Source organism: Nelusetta ayraudi, unplaced genomic scaffold (assembly GCF_046127955.1).
Source record: "Nelusetta ayraudi isolate G7.1 ecotype Tasmania unplaced genomic scaffold, CSIRO-AGI_Nayr_v1 ptg000074l, whole genome shotgun sequence".
Taxonomy (NCBI): Eukaryota; Metazoa; Chordata; class Actinopteri; order Tetraodontiformes; family Monacanthidae; genus Nelusetta; species Nelusetta ayraudi.
The window spans coordinates 1,093,014-1,112,500 of record NW_027466124.1 but is presented as its reverse complement, the minus strand read 5'-3'; the positions used below and the strand labels follow the sequence as shown (position 1 = coordinate 1,112,500).

At 46.1% G+C, this 19,487-nt stretch overlaps 2 protein-coding genes across 7 annotated transcripts in view; both read left to right on the top strand.

The window, feature by feature from the left end:
* syngap1b (synaptic Ras GTPase activating protein 1b) overlaps positions 1 to 4,598 on the top strand; it is a 116,288-nt gene extending 111,690 nt beyond the window's left edge. For all 6 annotated transcript variants that reach the window (XM_076043223.1, XM_076043220.1, XM_076043217.1 and 3 more), the window contains one exon: positions 1,681 to 4,598. In XM_076043223.1, coding sequence (XP_075899338.1) covers positions 1,681 to 1,798 — 118 coding nt within the window. In that variant the 3' untranslated portion in view covers positions 1,799 to 4,598. The remainder of the gene's footprint in view (positions 1 to 1,680) is intronic.
* A 1,596-nt stretch (positions 4,599 to 6,194) lies between these two features.
* smg5 (SMG5 nonsense mediated mRNA decay factor) lies at positions 6,195 to 19,487 on the top strand. The gene is made up of 22 exons (XM_076043175.1): positions 6,195 to 6,680; positions 7,050 to 7,148; positions 8,546 to 8,669; positions 8,759 to 8,915; positions 9,661 to 9,750; positions 9,989 to 10,078; positions 10,678 to 10,756; positions 10,853 to 10,978; positions 11,439 to 11,507; positions 11,830 to 12,080; positions 12,167 to 12,304; positions 12,898 to 13,821; positions 14,740 to 14,909; positions 15,003 to 15,078; positions 15,457 to 15,632; positions 16,070 to 16,228; positions 16,385 to 16,444; positions 16,723 to 16,882; positions 16,995 to 17,085; positions 17,177 to 17,251; positions 17,343 to 17,481; positions 18,004 to 19,487. The coding sequence occupies exons 1-22, from the start codon at positions 6,616 to 6,618 to the stop codon at positions 18,085 to 18,087; spliced, it is 3,402 nt and encodes a 1,133-aa protein (XP_075899290.1). The 5' UTR covers positions 6,195 to 6,615; the 3' UTR covers positions 18,088 to 19,487.

Here is a 19,487-nt window from a genome sequence, read left to right as displayed (position 1 = left end):
AGCGGCTTTTTCCCACCTCAGAAGTGAAATTGACCTTTTGCTGGTCCTAGAAACGATTGTGAGGGCTGGAAGCAGAGATTCCGAGACTCGGATGGTTGAGGTGCGAGTGACGCGAGACCTTTTTCGGGACCTCTTCCTTGTCGGAGTGAAATTTGTTTTTACTTTGTACTTTTTCGGAACTGAGCTCGTGCAGTTTTTCTCTTCTCAATCTCAGAACTGACATGTGATCAACTGGTGCTAAACAGAAAAAATAAAAAAAAACAATAGCAAAACAAATGGTGCCATTTTCCAAGTCGAGTGTCTGTGTCTGCCATATACTGCCTCCTCTGTCATGGTCCACTCACTCGTCTCTGCTCTGTCTCCTGCTGCCTGCGGGAACCTGCACCTCATGTGTTGTTGTTTTTTCTCTGTGTTTTTTTTTTTTGTCTTCGTTCTCTGTGTCCTGTTTTTGTATTTATGTCTGAACAGGGTGGGCGGGACTTGTCTGTCATTGTCTGTGAGGTTTTTTGTTTTTTTTTAAACCAACACCTCCTCCGATCTCTGATTTAATGCAACGGCTCCACACAATCCGAAATGACAAATCCCCCAAAATTTCCTCAAGCATCCTCACACAGTCGGACTCAGCAAAATAGCAAAATTTGATGCAGACAATTTGAATGAAATTACCAAACTTAGTTTTTGTGTTTGGCCATTTTTGATGTCTGTATGTTTTTATTTATTGTTTTCATCACAAAAGTGTATTCACACATACACAAAGTGTTTTGCTGCAATTTGCACCTTCCACATGGGAGGAGAAATGAATGTTTCAAAGGCATCCCGATCCAACAACTGATTGTTGGCAATTTTAGAAGAAAGGATTTTAGAGAAACTTCCCCAGCATTTCTACACATTAGATGAAAATGGATTTTCTTCCCAAATTTGTGACAATTTCAACCACTTAAGAATGTACAACCCCACCAGTAAGTGCCTGGGATACATTCCTCAGCGACTTTTGGTTGAAAAGAAGAGTTTTGCAGTCACTATGTCGACTTCTCAGATGTGCTGTGTTGTTCTTCGTGTGTCCAATGGCGAGTGCTCCAAACTGTAACATGAACCCCATGCTCTCTCATTATGTCTGTTTGCGGTTGTTTGTCTTGATGTGGTTTCGTTTATCGTCTCTGCAGCTCCTGTATCTGCCTTTCTTTTCTCCCTCCTCGCCAAACAGATAGAGACAAAAAAAAAAAAATGCAGCCAAAGCCAGCGCCCTCCAGGCCGGTGCTAGTAGGTTAGATTACACTTCCAGTGAATGTCTTAACTGCTCAACCACCAAATGCTACAACAACAACGCTAGCACTCCTAGGTAGAGATTAGCTTTCCTGCGCAGCTTTCACGGCAACGCTGCTCAGAGACATGAGACAATTGAGAAAACAAACACATTGCTGTTAAATAAAGTAGATATACAACATATATATATATCTATATATATATATATACATACCTCAGTGACTCAGGTAAACATGCAGAGCTCAGCTAGGAAGAGGGAGGAGTCCACCTCTGGCGAGACGTTCTTGGTCGCGTGGCTCATGCTTCCGTAGCGGCTGATCAAGAACCCACCCCCGTTTTTTTTTTTCCCCTCTCCCTCTCCCTTGTGTTTCTCCCCCTCACCCCTCCCTCCCTCACCCCTACCCACCCACCCTGTAGCCACTCTCAAAGCTTCATGGAGGACAGTGTGGAACCTAGTTGGCTGATGCACCACCGGCAGGCGTCACGGTGGCACGGCCAAATGTCCCGAGCCATGTCCCGTGACGCGATTGGCTGACAAAGGGAGAACTTGGGCCTCTGGTCCCATTCTCTTTGCTCTAAGGATGACGCAGAGCCCCAGCGGACCATGTAAGGAACTTGCTGGGATTTTTTTAATCATTTTTTTAAATTTCTTTTTTCGAGTATTTTCTTTAACTTGGGCCCCCTCTCTCTGACTTGATAGCAGGACTCCCTTTTTTTGCGCGATTGAAAACCTCTCGGATGGATCTAAGTTTTACCTTAAACAAACAAGCAAACAAAGCATGGTAGGCTGGACACGTGTCGGCGTTTTCTTTTTGCTATAGCCTGCCGAGCATGCAAAGAAGAGCTATGCAGTCTGACCAATCAGCAGAACAGAGGGGACGCTGAGGCCAAGGATGCTTGGGGAATACGAGAGAGGGCGGACGTGTTGCGGCTATAAGGTGGATTTCAACGGTGCTTGACTTCTCTTCAAATCTAAATCAAACCGATTTAGATTTGAAAGCATTTTTTTCACTCTCACTTTCTCCTCTCTCTCTCTCGTAGTCTTTTCAAATTGCCGTTTGATTTTCACCTCTCAACTCTTTATATCTATCTAGGAAAAGCATTATTTAACCACTTTCTTGAACTAGCCTGGTCTATTTCTCCATTTAATAATCTTTTTTTCTTTTGCTCTTGCGTTCTGATTCGCTTCTCAGACTTTATGATTTTTAAAGTGAACCTAAATATGCACAGCCTAACACAACATGTGAATCTGCTTCAGAACTCATGCCTCGGCGAGGACTTTGGCAAAAAAAAAAACAACAACTACAGTACAACCCGGGCAGAATGTTATAATTTATATTTCTATGACACTCCTTATTCTTACTATAGTATTTAACAGAAACAAGTGACTCTTCATCAGAAATCTTCCGGAGCAGATATTTATTTCTTGATATAGATAGATGGCCTCTATCTAATGGGAGTTCATTAATAATCCCTTTTATATGAACAAACTTTTCTTACTGAGACAATCTTGCGGAGAGGATAATTACTTTGCTCCCCCCCCACCCCCCACCTGTGGACTGCGAAGGAAGGGACAAAAAGTTGTGTACACCTACTCCCCCTTAACAGCTGGTTTGCACGTTGCTGTGACCTCTCGGTTCCAAATCCCCCCGCCCCCCGAAAAACAGTATGACAAAAAAAATGAAATCGAATAACGGACGGATGTTTTCTGGCTCGCCACGGAGCTCTCCACTTGACGGACGATGCGAAAGCCTCCGGACGAGGACAGACCTTGTTGTTTTTTTTTCTACACCACTCCGACTACGTGTCTGTACGACTTTTTAACAGAGCAGAGGATGAACTCGCGGTGTCAGCGCGGCTGACGTCCCCTGCAGCCGAATTGGCTGAGAAATTCTGGGGGGGGATATTTCAAATAAAAAATAAAAAAACACCACAACTGAAACCTTTGTACCCGCGGACGGAGGCCCCAGTGATGGTGCTGCGAGTTGAAATCCCTGCTGCTGACACACACTCACAGAGAGAGACATGTTAGAGGTGCCGCTGAAAACGAGTGAATGTGTTTGTACATACGTGTGTTTACCGGCTAATTTTTTTTTTTTTTTTTTTTGTGTGTGTGTGTGTGTGTGCGTGTATATACTGGGTAAATGTGTATATATGGTATGTCCATGTGTATATACAGTCTGTTTGTATATGCAGAGTGTACAGTTATTTTTTCCCTCTAATGTTTCTCTCTCTTTCTATGAATAGGTCTTCTCAAGTTACCAATACTGAGGCATGGAAAGGTTTTTACACACTGTACCGAGCTTATAACCAGGCACTTTTCTGTGCAGACTTAAGAGTATCAGCGAGGTCTGTCACTTACGTAAAAAAAAAAAATCATTTAAATGAAACAGCTGCATTCTTGAAGCTCTCACACGATGTGCAAAACTCACATAATCTTACGCTTGTTGCACTCATTTTACGACCAACTTTAAAGTGAAATAGAAACAAACAAACAGAAGTGCTTTTCTAAGTAAGATTTGGGTGACCAAGCAATGTTTGTACATACATAAACTTAAGGCATTTTTTTTTTTGGTTGTTGTTTCCAGAAACCTCCATCTGCATTTCTTTTTCTTTTCTTTTTTTTTTTTTTTTAAATGAAGAGTTCCTGTTATGAGTTCTAGGGTATCTTTCAGTTTAGGTTCCTATGGTATATGTTTGCAACGGTTGTCATGCAGAGTTATATATTTATTCCGACAACCCATATATATTTCTTGGAATTTTCATCCCCAAATTCTGCCTCTGGCGGAGCCGCCTGACCTCCCGCTGACGTGCGGTCGGTCGGTCGGTCCGGCTTCCTTCCACCACCGTACGCCGTCATCGCCTCACATTGCTTGTTTTGTACAGGTCCTTCCTGAATAAGTGTGCCTCCTCCCCTTCCACTTCTGTGAACCATAGCTCCACCCACTCCGCCGGTCACTCATCCTCATTGCCCTTGACAAGCCATAGCCCCTCTCCCCAAAAAAACCCCTCTATTGTTGTTTTGGCAGGACAGACATTTGGGGATTTTGTGTATATTAATGGAAGAGTGGTGTTGAAGAGTGTATTGCAGTTGTATATGGATTTGTTATGAATGTGGATATTCTGATCATTGAATTATTATTGTAATAATGATAATAATTATTGCCACTTTTGTTGATGACTTCCTTTTGATGCAGTGGATGAAGATGCCATTTTCTTTTCTTTTTGTTGCCTTCTTTTTTGGAATACACCGGAATTTATATTTTTCGGGTGGGCAACTGGAGATAGGAATACGTAAATAAATTAATAAACAAATAATTAAATTCTTAACCAAGTGTGACACTGTGTGCTTTTATTTAAACGCCCTTCAAAATAAATTGTTGTTTTGGTGTTTCATTGTCGTGCACAGATTCTCACGAACAGCACTTTTTACACTACACACACGGACAAGTGATTATTTCACCCTTTATATTTTAAAACGAGACAAAAAGTGGACGCTAATCTTGGTTGCAGGCCAGGCTGTGTTATTCAACCTCATGTATTCTGATCACAGGTAAGACTGTTGGTGTCCCAGTGCCATCTGGACCGGCTACATCATCATCATTTTTTTTTCTCCCTGTGTCAGGATTGTGATTCCTTTCTTGCTGAGAGCAGAGCTGACCATTTTCTCTCACACTCTCCAGCTGAGGGGCAGAGATTGTGGATGGCAGGCAGGATCTGGGAACTCAGGGGGGCCCCACTGAATATAGCAGCCTTGTAATTATCCTCATCCTCCTACACTTAATCGTCTGCAGCTCCTCTGGGCTTTGGCAACTTCTGAGAGTGGACGGAGACGGGAGGAAATTAGCACAATGGAGGAATTATTATTAATGCTGTGGGATTTGACCCAGCAGCCATCAACCATTCAAGATTAGACTTTCATGTTTGAAGTCTGAAAATATACTGATGCCACAATTTAATATATATAGGTGTTTTTTTTTCCATGTGTATGAATGGCATTTGCTTCTAAAAATAGTCCCACCCTTCAAAAGCATCACTGAAATATTTATCAACATAGCATTTTAACTGTAATTGGCACTCCGTGGTAACAACAATTCCTTCTATTGGCAGCTATCACACCAATATCGCGTCTTCACAACACAGAGATGTGCCATGAAACGAGGCAGTAAATATTTTTGCACATTTTTTTCTTATACAACAAAAAAATATACAATCTTTGTAGACCTCTGCTGGACATGAGGTTAAATTACATCAAGACTCAACAGGAGCGTTGGTCACAGCAAGGAAAACGGTGACTATTCCCTAAAGCGTTTGTTAAAAGTGAATTACTGTATAGCTTTGCGGATTGTTTTTTTTCTCCCCCGAACTAGGACTCTGTACCTGAGTCTCTGTAAAGACTTCCTAATGAGAAATAATAGACTCCATGGAGTACATATATTCAACCCCGTTCACACCACCTCAGTTACAGTACCAGATAGCGCTGTACTTTTATTCATTCTGATAAAGTACAGCGAGTGGAATGTACAACAGAAGAATTCAAGTCAAGTCTGCGCTTAACAGCTTGATGGCAATAGAAACAAATCATTTAAGAAATGTAAAAGTACGTGTTTTGTTTTGATTTTTTTTGTTTTTTTGTTTGTTGTTGTTGTTGTTGTTGTTTTAGAAATGACATTGACTTCTACCTCAAATCATCAAAATGTTAAAAACGATTAGATGTAAAGTAACAGTAACCAAGCTCAGTTTTGACAACACAAGAGTTACCGGTTTTACTCGCTTTTCACCAACGCCTTAAAAAACACACATTGTGAACACGGCGCACGTTTTCTTCGTTTTCCTTTAATGACAGAATTTCTAGTAATTTGGGATCATTAATTTGCCCGGTAGATAAACGTTTTCAAAAGAGATTTATTACGCAGACATGCAATGTGTCGTCAACCTGGCAACCTCTCATGTCATTTCCTTGGTTCCCTTCTTGACGTCTCGCGATATTTAGACGTTACGTTGGCTGCTCGGAATAATGGCCGCCTTCGTAACGATGGCTGCAACAGGGAACAGCACAACAAGCACAGCGAAGCGTTTCAGCTGACCGGGAAGGGCGTAATTTACAAGGCATCCCCTTCTACCCGGCATATAGAACGGATGGGTAGAGGGGGTCTCGCCACAGGACAAAATAAACGACCGGGAGAGCTCTGAGGGGGAGGTGGGGAGGCCACCGTTACACTGATAGCTAGTGGCGCTAGTTGGCTATCAACACGGCAGTCGCTGCCGGGAAACAAACCCGAGGACCTGTGACAACTTGGCGATTGAACGCCGGAGCGTGTGATCCAAGAACAGGTTATTTTTTTTGCTAATATGAGTGGACCTGGACAAGACAGCGAGCCTGAGGCGAAAGTTCTTCTCATCAAGCGGCTTTACAGGTGAGTTGACGCGACCGTTTTTGTGCTGCTAACGTGATGCTAATTTGGACGGTGTTGTGTTAGCTTAATTAGCGCTAGCGGGGTTTTCGGTTCCACCGCACATCAAAGGCTCCTCGTGTACTTTGATTGATTCTTCCGTCACGGCCGTGAGGAGCCCAAAGTATTCATTTGTTTGACTGAGTATTGTGTCAGACTGTGCGCTCAGTTAGGACAAAGTCCCTTGCGGTGGCTCATGAGTTCATAGTAAATAGCTGCTGTTAGCGCCGCTGCTTTTGAAGAAATGAAACAAAGGGGGTTTGGATATCTGTCGGGGTGGTCTTTCAATGCGAACGGGCCATCTGATGTTTGTGATTTTCAATGGCTCCCCAGGGCTGTGGTGGAGTCTGTGCACAAGCTGGATGTCATCATCGGCAGCAAAGCGTCCTACAAGGAGGTCTTCAAGCCGGAGAACATCAGTCTTCGCAACAAGTAGGTCCACCTGTCCCTTCTGTCCTCCCCCCACCCAAACGTCTTTCTCGTTTACGTTTCAAAGTAAAGTTCGCGTTGCATTAGAAGCATCTGAAACACATTGGTTTGGATCCATTTAGTGTGTAAGAAGTTTAGCTAAATCTTATGCCAAGGCGTGTCTGTCAACATGCTGCAGTGTTCCCTTTCTCTGAAAAGAGGAAGGGAAATTTGGTGGTGTGTGAGTCGGAGGTGTGACCATGTGTCTGTGGAGATTGGTTGTTATTGGTAGGGAGAGACGCTGCTCGACAAGCAGTTAGGTCTTTTTCATTTTATGTAGTTGGATATTTTACAGTGTAAATTTGATTAAAGCTCTCCTACAGCTGTCGAGAGTAGGTGGCAGTAAAAGCTCTGATGAGAACCACTGCTTTCACTGGTGCTTATTATGTGACACTGTCACCTCAAGCTGTGCTTGTTTCTGAACCTCATTTTCTGTGCTGCTTTCTTCAATAGACAAACTTCCTGTAGGTTGGAATCTCAGAAGTCTTTTTTTTTCTTTTTTTTTGACATTGCTTGTGTCCTCATATTATACAAGACCTGTTAGGTTAAAGTCATCTTTGAGTTTATTTTCTTTTACACAATCCCAGAGTTTAAGAAACAAGCAAAATAGCTTTCTTTACCACCTGTTCTCTCCTGGTCTGTTCACTGAACATTAAGTTGGGACTGACAACTGTGAAACTGGTGGCCCTCACTCTCTTGAATCACTTCACACAACAAAGTCATGGCGTGACTCACAGATGGCAGAAACACGCTCACATCAGTGACTAGTTTGTGTTGTGCACAGCTATGTGGACCCTTTTGTTCACTTAAGGCGAGAGGCAACAGTTTTGAGAGTGAGGTTGTGTGAGATACCCGTGCCTCCAGAATTGATGCATCATTTAGAAGTTACTTCATCAGGTTACCCTCGAGTCCAGTTCCCCAGCCATCTGTGTAAGAGACAACATTAGAACATAAAAATGATGAATAATCAATTCTGACTAAAATGGTAAATGGACTGCACTTATACAGCGCTTTCCAGCACCTTCATGGTACCCCAAAGCGCTTTACAATGGCCTCTCATTCACTCATTCATACACCAATGGGTGGCTGCTGCCATGCAAGGTGCTGCCAGCCCCATTGGGAGCAATTAGAGTTCAGTGTGTCTTGCCTAAGGACACTTAAGACGCGTGTAGACGGAAATTGAACCGCCAACTCTTCGATCATCAATTCGCAGCCAACTCCACCAACTGAGCCACAGCTGCCCAGAACAATGCAACTTAAAATACATCTGTAAAGGAGAAGTTAGTGAGATGAAACAAGAGTTTTCGGAAAATGAAGGTAACGGCATCTCTGAACGACTGTGTTTGTGTGCATGCTCACAGGCTGAGGGAGCTGTGTGTGAAGCTGATGTTTCTCCACCCAGTCGACTATGGGCGCAAGGCTGAGGAGCTGCTCTGGAGGAAGGTTTACTATGAGGTCATCCAGGTTATCAAGACAAACAAGAAGGTAAGTGTCCCAGCGGCTGTCGCAGGAAATCTCTGTTTTGTTGGGGATTTTTTTGTTTTTACAAATGCATCTTTCCCTGTCCACTGCAGCACATCCACAGCCGCAGCACCCTGGAGTGCGCCTACCGCACGCACTTGATCGCCGGCGTGGGTTTCTATCAGCACCTGCTACTGTACATCCAGTCACATTACCAGCTGGAGATGCAGGACTGCATCGATTGGACCCACGTCACGGACCCGCTGATTGGTATTTACATGAGCAGTGTTTTACTGAACAAAATCAATAATCTCATAGCTTTGGTATTTAAACGGCCGCTGTTGGAAACCTGTTTCCCTCACAAGAAATCAGAGCTTCAAACCCGAGCAGGGCTGCCGGTCTGTGAGAGAGAAGGAACGCTCGAAAACGGCCTGGGTTGAGGACAGCTTGGTCTGCAGTAGTCATGGTTTAAATGAAGGCATGTGAGAGTGTTGTGAAATCAGAAGATGTAATATTTAAACTTCAAGCTGCACACTTTAGCCTCATTTCCTATAGTTTATTGTGCTGTATGTGTTATTGTTCTTAATAGTCTCACCAGAGTTTTATGTATCTGGTGTCTTGATTTCCTCTCGCATTCTGTAACAGCGCACTGTTCTGCAATGCAAATCTCTCCGTCGGTCTGTTTACAGCAAAGGGGAAGTTGCGGGTGCAGGGCCACGGTTTTCTGACTGTACCACGCATGCTCTAAGGTGTGAATATGTTCATAGTAGCGTGTATACCAGCACTTCTTCACATGTCTCAACCAATGAGCCTGTGGTCATTTAGATCATCATTAGGACTCAACATGAGCAGGCAACCGTCTCTCCACAGTCAGACCCGCTGGTATTTGTAAATTGTTGCTTCGCTGGAATGAAAAACGCATTCTTTTTTCTTTTTTTTTAACACAGCAGAAAGTCCGAGAGACAATACTGAGGGATTTTAAAAGGCGATATTGTGTTATTTTTCTTTTCTGCAGGCCGAAAGAAACCAGTGTCGGCCACCCCAAAGGAGATGGAGTGGGCACAGATGGCCTGTCATCGCTGTCTGGTCTACCTCGGAGATTTAGGTGAACACACAGAAATGATGTCATGTTGAGCAGTTAAATAGAATCTCTGCCCAGTTTGTGTTTGAAGGTCTGAGACACGTATTTGCAGTTTTTAAATTCTCAGTTTAGATTTGTCTGAGTCGTCGGCGCAAAACAAAGACGAGCTCTCAAGTGAAATCACTCCTTGTGTATCTTTGCTTTGTTTTATGAGCTAATTAAATGTTTGTCCACATTTACATTCTCTGCTTTTTTCCTGCAGCTCGTTATCAGAACGAGTTGGCTGGAGTGGAGGCTGAACAGCTGGCAGAGAGGTTTTACCATCAAGCCTGGTCCGTCATGCCTCACGTCGGTGAGTTGCCGTTGCCTGCTGTTCAGGTCTGCGCACTGGTTTTCCATCAGCCAGGTAGCATGAGAATGGGTTTCTTGTAATTTGCTGATAGCCGCCACAACAAGCAATTAAATTCCCCCTGTCACCACCAAATCAAGTGAGAGAGTTTTGTTGCTGTTTTTTTGGGGTTTTTTTTTTTCCTTAACTGATATGACTCAGTCAAATGGAATGCAGTTTGAGGAGATGGCTTGGATAAAAGTCAGGTTAGGCAGAAGATTATCAGCTAACTGAGGGCTCCTGCTGCAACAACTAAAGTTGCATCACAGCTGTCTGTCATGTTGTCAGGCTGTTGGAGGGTCCAGCTCAACCAGCTCATCAGGTAGACCGTCTCAGTCGAGTCAGAAAGCCTCATTTTGTGCCAATAATTCAGCACATTAGCGTTATTATTGAATAAATCATACTATTCCATAGAATGGGCCTTCTTGCCTCAATCCAGCCATATTACTTTAGTTTGCACCTGCATTTCTTTCCCTCAAAATTCTGCAAAAACTTCGATAAGCTCTTCTGCATCATTTGTTAAGTGCAGTAGTGAGTAAATTTGTTGCTGCGCTTCTTTCCAGGAATGCCTTTCAATCAACTGGGCACGCTGGCTGGGAGTAAGTTCTACAATGTGGAGGCGACCTACTACTACCTGCGCTGGTGAGAGGCGGCTTGTGTGTCACTCAGTGCGACCGAATTGTTGATCCCCGAGCCAGTGGGGTGAGATTCTTAACCCGTGTCTCGTGTGTGTGCTAGTATCCAATCAGAGGCCCCCTTCGAGGGCGCCTACGGCAACCTGAAACGTCTGTTCGACAAAGCCGCCAAGATGTATCAACAGGTCAAGAAGCAGGAGATGAAGAAGCTGTCGCCAGCCCGTCAAAGGTGAGAAGCAAAAATGTGAATAAAAAAGGAGACAAGTATGGCAGCACTCAACTCACTGTGAATCTGTGGAATAAAATGTCCGAATCCACAAGAATACGTGAAGAGGTTTCCTGGATTTGCTGCACATTCTGGGGTGAAGCTAATAGACAAATTATTTTGCGAAGTAGACACTGAAGCTGAGCCTCCACAAGCCCGATCAGTTTAAGTCTTGACTAAACTAGCCATAGACTTGGTGTTTGGCACGGAGACACTGCAGCGTTGTGCATTGTTGATCGACCAACGGCGTTTAACACGCCCACTATTTTATCGGTAACCCAGTTATTGGTTTAAAACTTGGATTGCCTACAATTCCTGCTACTCACCAGGTCATGTGAGGCTCAATATTTTGTATAGCCAATAAAAATATGTTTTTATTATTCACTACGGCTTACTTAGTTTTGTAACGAGTGTTGTCGTGCAGATCGAAAGACATCAAGCGCCTCCTGGTGAGCTTCATGTACCTCCAGAGCCTGCTGCAGCCGAAGAACAGGTGAGTCGCCTGTGCTGTCACTCACCCTGTGATATTGCAACATCCCCCTCAGCTCGTTTGTGTTTAGAAGCTGTCTAAACAAAGCATTTCGACGGAGTGATGAAACTGCAAAGATTATACTGCTACTCGAATATTTGTGAAATCAGTGTTTTTAAAGTAATTATACATGCAGTTGACTCAGAAATGCGATTTTCTAAGATTACATGTGATCGTGTCGCTTTGTATTATTCATTAAATGAAGTTGAGCAAATTCTATCGATCTGATCTGATGTGCAACCTTTTCTCCTCCACGCCGCCACCTCCCCTCATGGTTTCCCCGCAGCCTGATGGAGACGGAGCTGACGTCGCTCTGCCAGTCGGTGCTAGAGGATTTCAACCTGGTGCTGTTCTACCTGCCGCCGCAGGCGCACACCGGCGCCCTCCACTCGCCCAGCGAGGAGGACGAGGAGCTGCAGCAGCAGCAGCAGCAACAGCAGCAGCACGCCGACACCTCCTGCCCCGTCCTGCCCGACACCCTCGTCTTCAAGATGGTGGTGACGTGTCTGATGGTGGTGCACAGCCTGAAGAGGGGAGGTCCGTATCCGCCTGCAGCCGCGGAGGCAAATCACAGCAAGTTTTTTGTTCTCATCTCGTTTTTTTCCGTTGGTTTGTGTCTGCAGGATCCAAACAGTACAGCGCGTCCATAGCTTTCACTCTGGCGCTCTTCTCCCACCTGGTGAACCACGTTAATATCAGGCTGCAGGCTGAACTGGAGGATGTGGAGAGTCAGGTGCCTCCTCTGCCCGCTGACACCGGAGGTGAGATTGGAAACTAACCGGGATTTGACGCAAGATCACATCCGAAAGGGATTTAATACAGAGGAGTGCGGGAATCTTGCGAGCCTGTGCCTGACATGAAATCAATACCTCAGTCCCAGTTAATCCTCGTCAGCAAACATCCTGAAGGATCGTGGCCTACATGGTCCTATATTGTAGCTACTCTTCAATCTTGCATCCTGTTTTCAGCCTGGTGCAATAAATTACACACCAAAAATCTGCTGATCAGCAGAAAACTGCATAATTAGAATCTCTGGTTTTACCTTGCTTTTAGCTCCCTGCAAATAGAATAGAATAGAGTGCCTTTATTAAATTCCACAGTGGGTACATTTGCATAATTACAGCAACTGTGTAGTGCAAAAAAGATAAGACAATATTAATTAAAGAAATAAGGCAATGCAAATGAAATACTTATAGGATATAAAAGGAGAAAAAAGGATATTTACATCTTACAGACAGTTGGATTTACGATAGCTATCTCCATACTAACATATAAATAAGTCTATTGCACCTTTGTGAAAAATGTAATGTGGTTGTGCGACCTGAAATGATTTTTCCTGCCGTCTTTTGTCCAGACGACGTGGAGTTGAGGGATCCTTCGGCTCCCCGGACGGATCACTGTGACGAGAAGCCGCTGCAGAACGGCTCCCTGGAGCAGGAGGACGACGAGAAGGAGGCCAAAGAGGAAGAGGGCAAGAAACAGCACTGCACCGTAGAAGAGGAGCACAAGCTGGAGGAGGAGAAGCAGAGGCAGAAGAAGAAGTACACCCGCCTCTCCAGGCTCCGCCGGCGCCGCTGCGCACACAAGGACACACGCGGCGAGGACGAGAGCGACCTGAGCGAAGGGTTCGAGAGCGAGGAGGACGAAGACGAGGACGAGGAGAGGAGAGCCGGCACCGATCCAGCCGGTGGCGCTGCAGAGAGGACGCCAGAGAATCCGGCGCCTGTTAGGAAGGAGCGAAAGAGAGACCGCCTGGGCGAGGAGGGCAGCTGGGGGAGTGGCTCCGACGAGGAGGAAGAGGAGGAGGAGGAAGGCGGGACGGCGTTCGACGTGGAGACCGACTCGGACATGAACAGCCAGGAGTCCCGCTCGGACCTGGAGGACATGGAGGACGCGGAAAACTCCCCTGAGGGCCAGGGCCAGGAGCAGCACGATGAGGGGGAGGAGCAGGAAGGGCGGGCCAAGGGCGAGCGAGCCGAGAGGGGCAGGGACACGCCCCCCACCACCAACGGGCCCCTGCTGCCGGGCGACTCCAGCATCAGCAGCAACCTGCAGGCCATGTCCTCGCAGCTCTTCCAGGCCAAGCGTTGCTTCCGCCTGGCTCCCACCTTCAGCAACATGCTGCTCAGGCCGCAGGCCTCGTCGTCCTCGACCACGCCCACGCCCACCCCTACCCCCACCGACACCTCGGCTCCCCCCTCCCAGGAGACGCCCCCGCCCCGTGGCGAGTCCCTAAGTGATGTGAACCCTGCTACTGCCAACGGAACCACTGAAAACGGTACTGCGCTTTAGCCTCTGTGAAGTTTTTATGTTCTGTTTTTCTGAGGGCTGTCAGCCGTCGCGATTAGTTAATTACGATGCATAAAGCGTCAATTTTTTTTCATCGCATTTCAAATGTAAGGCTGTGTTCAAAGCGGAAGCGCCGCTGGAACGGAGCCCCCTTCCTCTCGGCGCTCTTGTAAAACGACGGTGTCGTTCAGACCGGACGCGAAGCGGCGCGCACCTCCGCGGCCGGCTCGCACCGTGCAGCCACCGCTTCGGCGTCTCGTTTCTTTTTGTGCCTGACAGCGAACAAGCCGCGTTAAGCTGGACAGGAAGTGGCTCAAAGAAACGCAAGAAAATCTGGGTAATTTTCAAAATAAAATACCACGATTGACAAATGCGATCATATTTATAACAAACGCGCGCGCACGAAAGAGAGCAACAGAGGCTACGGGTTGGGTGGTGGGGTTTTGGGTGTCTCAACACACAGGTAGGGAGTTGTCAAGTCAAGATGGACAATGTGAATTGATCTTGATGAAAAAAAATAGCTCTGAATGGGAGCAAACAAGCCTTTTTGTCCCTTCTACTAACCCGGAGTCGGCCCCTCTGGCCAATTTCTGGTAAGAAATACTTTACATTATTAAAACTGCCTTGAAATGCAAAATAAGATAATTGTTTGACAGCCATAGTTTTTTTTCATTCTTCCTACCAAACTCCTGTGAAATAGCCTCGCGCAGTTGATCAAAATCAAAATATTTTTACGTGTGGCTTTGGAAAAGTGGACCATGGAGAGTCTTTTCTGGGCACATGCTTATTTTGTTAGAGGCATAAGCAAGCATCCTGTGAATTTCATGCAATACTCAACACAAACTCTTTGTTCTTGTTAAACTTCCCCTGTGTTTTTTTTTTTATTTATTTGGTCAACTTCCTCTAGACCTGGACTCTGACACGGAAGGCAGCCAGCGCAGCTCTCAGTCTGTCCCTAGTGAAAAAACCCAGCTGGAGAAGCTGGAGATCCTGACCAATCAGGGCTTGATCCAGGTGGTGAAGGTCTTTGTCGACTGGCTGCGAACAAACACGGACATCATCCTCACGTGTGCCCAGGTGAGCATGCGGGTTCTTTGACTGCTGTTGTTGCATTCAAATGTCTTTTTTTTTTTCTTTCTGGGCTGAATGTGACTGGTTGCGTCTCTGCAGAGTTCTCAGAGCCTGTGGAACCGACTGTCGGTGCTGCTCAACCTGCTGCCAGATGGTGGCAAGATGCTGGAGGCTGGTGAGACACTGGCAGATACTTATGTTCCCTTCATAGCCCATTTTCCTCACTCTCCGTTTGATGACACTTTGCCAAACAAGAGCTTCATACCACTTTCATGCTTCCAACTCACCAGTCTGAAAACATGATGATGGATGTTATGATTATTGTTGCTAATAATGATGATAATAACGATGATGATGTTTCGGTGGTAGCTGCAGAATTCTAAATGGATCAGCTGTAGACGTGAGGATGCTGCACTCTCTCAGTCTCACTGAATATTTATCTCCCAGTCACACCAGTGTGTGTGTGTGTCCGTGTGTGTGTGTGTGTGTGCGCACTCTCAGGCGCTCGACCGGATCCTTTACGCGTTAACTTTCTCCCCTGCGCGCTCCGCAGAACTGGGTCTGAACACGGAGGTGACGAAGCTGCTGAGTGAGTGCGAGCAGCCCGGTCTGGCCCAGAGTCTGCTGCTGCCGGAGGACCTGGCTCTGCGACACCTGCCCGCCCTCAGCGCCGCCCACCGCAGGCTCGATTTCTCCTGTCGAAATCCCTCCCTCGGCCCCCTGCAGGAGGTACACACACACACACACACACACACACACACACACACACACACACACACACACTCACACTCGCACTCACACAAGTTTTGGGCTCAGCGGGTTTTAGGTAAACATAAATCTTTCTGTTGAAGCTCTGAATGAAATTATTCTCCTCTTTCTGGCCGCCCATGCTGACAAATCGTGCTATTCATCACCATCTGTTGTGTTAAAGTGGTTACTGGGCTGAAGAGGAAAGTGTTTGAGTTTAGCAGTGCAGAGCTTTGCCACTTGGGGCAATATACACAAAAATGTGTTGTTTTTTTTAACATTTTTCTTTGACATTGTTTTGGTGAATGGTTCTTCAGAGCATGTATATCTAACACAGTGTTCCATCATCAGTTTTACCGACATAAAAGCCATCTTTATTTTTATCCGTCCCTCGCTCCCCTTCCTTCTCCCTTCCTCAGTGTGTGGTGCGAGTGTGTTGCATTCGCAGCTTTGGCCACTTCCTGACCAACCTGCAGGGCAACGTGCTTCACTTCAACCCAGAGGCGGGCATCTTCACCAGCATCAGCCAGTCAGAGCAGGACAATCTGGTGCAGCAAGCCAAGGCCCAGAGCAGGATGGTGAGTGACAGGGAGCACCTTCGCCACAAGGGGGCGCTGTTTGCCTGTGAATGTCTCTTTGTCCATGTTTCCCCAAGTTGAGTTGACGAATGTTGCGCTTTGGACTGACAGAATTATGGTACCAGTGGCTTTTGCTTACTTTGTCATCTTGTCCAGGCTGAAGAAGAGGCTCGTCGAAATCGCCTGATGAGGGACATGGCCCAGCTTCGTCTGCAGGTTTCTGTCATTACCCTTCTGACTGATGGTTCAGTGCTAATACTGTCACCTGTGAACCTGTATGAAGACACTCCATGTGATTTACAGTCACACTTACCTTTTTTTATTACACACTCGACTCCTGTGGCCGGCATTGATCACGAAGTGTGGATTCTCACAATGGCGCTGTGTCAAAACACCCTGTTTCACGTTTAATGTAATGATGTTACTTTTACTTTTAAGATTGCATCCCAATGCATTACGTCCTCCTCTCTTTTTTGCCTTTCTCCTCCTCGCAGTTGGAGGTGTCGCAGCTAGAGGGCAGCCTTCAGCAGCCCAAGGCCCAGTCGTCCATGTCTCCCTACCTGGTGCCCGACACGGCCGCTCTCTGCCAGCACCTCAACCTCATCCGGCAGCTGGCCAATAGCAGCTGCTTCATCATCATCATCCCACGGACAGGTCAGTGTTCCTGCCGCCTCGTTGGTCCGTGCCAGACGGCGCGTGTTGTGTTGAAGTCCAATCTCGTGTGTCCTGGACTACACCTGTTTATGTGTTGTTGTTTTTTGTTCAGTGATTGATGGACTCGATCGGCTGAAAAAGGAAAACGCCGGCGCAAGAGACGGCATCCGCTTCCTGGAGACTGAATTTCGCAAAGGCAACAGGTGTGTTCGGATGTTGTGTGCGTGAACACAAGGGGAGCCTTCCCGCTCTGTTGTTTGCATGTCAGTTTTACATCATCTCGTGTCTCTGCAGGTACATCCGCTGCCAGAGGGAGTCGGGTCGAAGTTTTGAGAGGGACAAGCTGAAGCGTCAGGACATGGAAGCCTGGTAAAACTCCTCTCCTGCAGCCCTGCTGATTGGCACCTGAGCTGCTGGGCTCTTTGCCTATACTTATGGAACTGCCCTACTTTCTTTCCAGGCATTTATACAAGATGGTGGACAGCTGCCGTCAGCTGACCATCTCCCAGAGCAACGGAGATGAAGACACTGCCGGCATGGTGACCATCCTCACCGGACATCAGGTGGAGGAACTCTGCACGCGCTCTGCCGCCATGAAGGTCAGTCGCCACTGATTGTTTCATCTTCTCCAACTTGCACTTTATCATTTTTTTCCTTTGTTTTGTTGCACATGTTGGCTGTTTTACTTGTGCTTGTTTGAGACAAAAAAAAAAAAAAATTAAATCTTCCAGAAACAGAAATGCTTCAAATGCCCTCAAATTAAAACTGCCTCTCCTGGGAATATTCTTTGTCCCTTAAATAAGGATATTATTATTATTATTATTATTATTATCATTTTTTAGAGATATCAACATGAAATGATGGGAACATATATAACGCACACAAAAAGCTTCAGAAATAATTTCCAGAAATGTTATCCCCTCACCAAAACAGATGCTTTGTTGTCTCTTCCACTTGTTTGTAATGCAACAAAAAGCCAGGTTGTCTCGAGGGCATAGTGGTGCCTGGTAGAACCCTCTGTGATGTCACAAATAGAGATATTGAATGGATAGCTCTGGCGTAGCAGTGTGTGAACCGGTGACTTCAGCTGTACTCAGTGTCTCGCTCCTCGCCCCCTCCAGTTGGCCATCCAGGCGGCGGGCTCGGCAGGCATGGAGCTGAAGAACATCGTGGAGTTCTACCGGCAGTGGAAGGAGATTGGCTGAGAGCTCGAGCGGGGGGCAGCCGTCGGCGCTGCGAAAACCAGCTGATGGATCACAACACTCGCTCCCTCTCTCTCTCCCACTCTTTCGCTCTGTGTATCTGCGTCTCCAAAGGCAAAAAAACAAAGAAACAAACAAATAAACAACTCAAAAGAAAGTTAAGTCAAAGGAAAGAGGTGAAAAAGCTCGGAGGGCTCGATGCGTACAAACTGAGGAGTACTTAAGGAAGGAAAAAAAAATCGCAGAAAAAGCGGAGGCGATAAAAACGGCGCCATAAGAAGCGGCGGACCTCTCACCATCCACTTCCCATTCCTCAACATAAAAAGTGAGACCCCTTGTGGTCGGAGTGCGGAAGCGGTGAGAGGGCGACGCCACGCGACTTTGAAGTGCCCCTGGTTCACTCCATAACCAGGAATACACTGTAAATGTTAGCAAAACGAGTACATACGTGCGGCGGGAGAACCTGCAGACACACTCATGAAAACATGCTCATGCTCAGACAAATCCACCCTAGATATTTAGAAGTGGTTTGGACCCCCTCCCATAACCCTCCCCCACTTCAAGCCTGTATTTGAGAGACGGTGTTAGGAATGTGCAGCTCTGGTAGGCGGCGCGTTGCAGAAGGTAGCGGGTGTGTCACGATGACGTGCTCGGTCCGCGCGACACCTGTGGCTTTCAGCCATACGCAAGAAGCCGAGACTTCTTGTAGCTCATTGGCTCCTGGGAAGGGTTGGGAAAGGCAAATCTAAGCCCCCTGTGTCTGCTTCTGATTTTTTTTTTTTTTTTCTCAATCTGGGGTTTTGTTTTTTTTTTTGTCTTTTTTTTCATTTGCAGTGTTCTGTTTGTGACCCGTAACTCACACATTGTGCTCTGAGAAGATTAAAATACGAATGAACAAGGAGAAAAGAGACTGTAACAGGTGTCATTTAAAATTCTGGATTTTTATTTTTGTACCCAAAGGATGTTTATTTTGCTTTTTTTTTTTTTTTTTTTTGTAAGCTGAACTTTGAATGATTTATGCAAGAATGTTTTAGGGTAAAAAAGGGGGAAGGGTGTGATCACCACCAAACGACTTTGTGGAGAAAATAAAGAACGTGAATCTATAACCCAGAATTTATTTAACAAGGTGTCATGTTAGGGAGAGGGGGGCGGGGGGTGCGGGGAAGCTGATCAGCCTCATGTTGTAGCTCGTTACTGCAGAACTGCAAGGGAGGGGAGGGCGGGTAGCAGGCTTCTTCCAGAGAGCTGCGGCTTGTGTTTGGACCTCTGTAAACTCCTGAAATGTCCCGTCTTACATCACCATTCTCATTGTGACTGTCCCACCATGCACAGTGCAAAAGAAAACCAGTATATGTGTGTGTGGCCATGCATTGAACAATAAAAACAAAGCTCATAAGTGACAA

Coding starts and splice junctions, on each gene's coding strand:
- smg5 (XM_076043175.1), top strand. CDS start 6,616: ATGAGTGGACCTGGACAAGACAGCGAGCCTGAGGCGAAAGTTCTTCTC. Junction 11,508..11,829: donor CTGCTGCAGCCGAAGAACAG/GTGAGTCGCCTG, acceptor GTTTCCCCGCAG/CCTGATGGAGACGGAGCTGA. Junction 12,081..12,166: donor GCACAGCCTGAAGAGGGGAG/GTCCGTATCCGC, acceptor TTGTGTCTGCAG/GATCCAAACAGTACAGCGCG.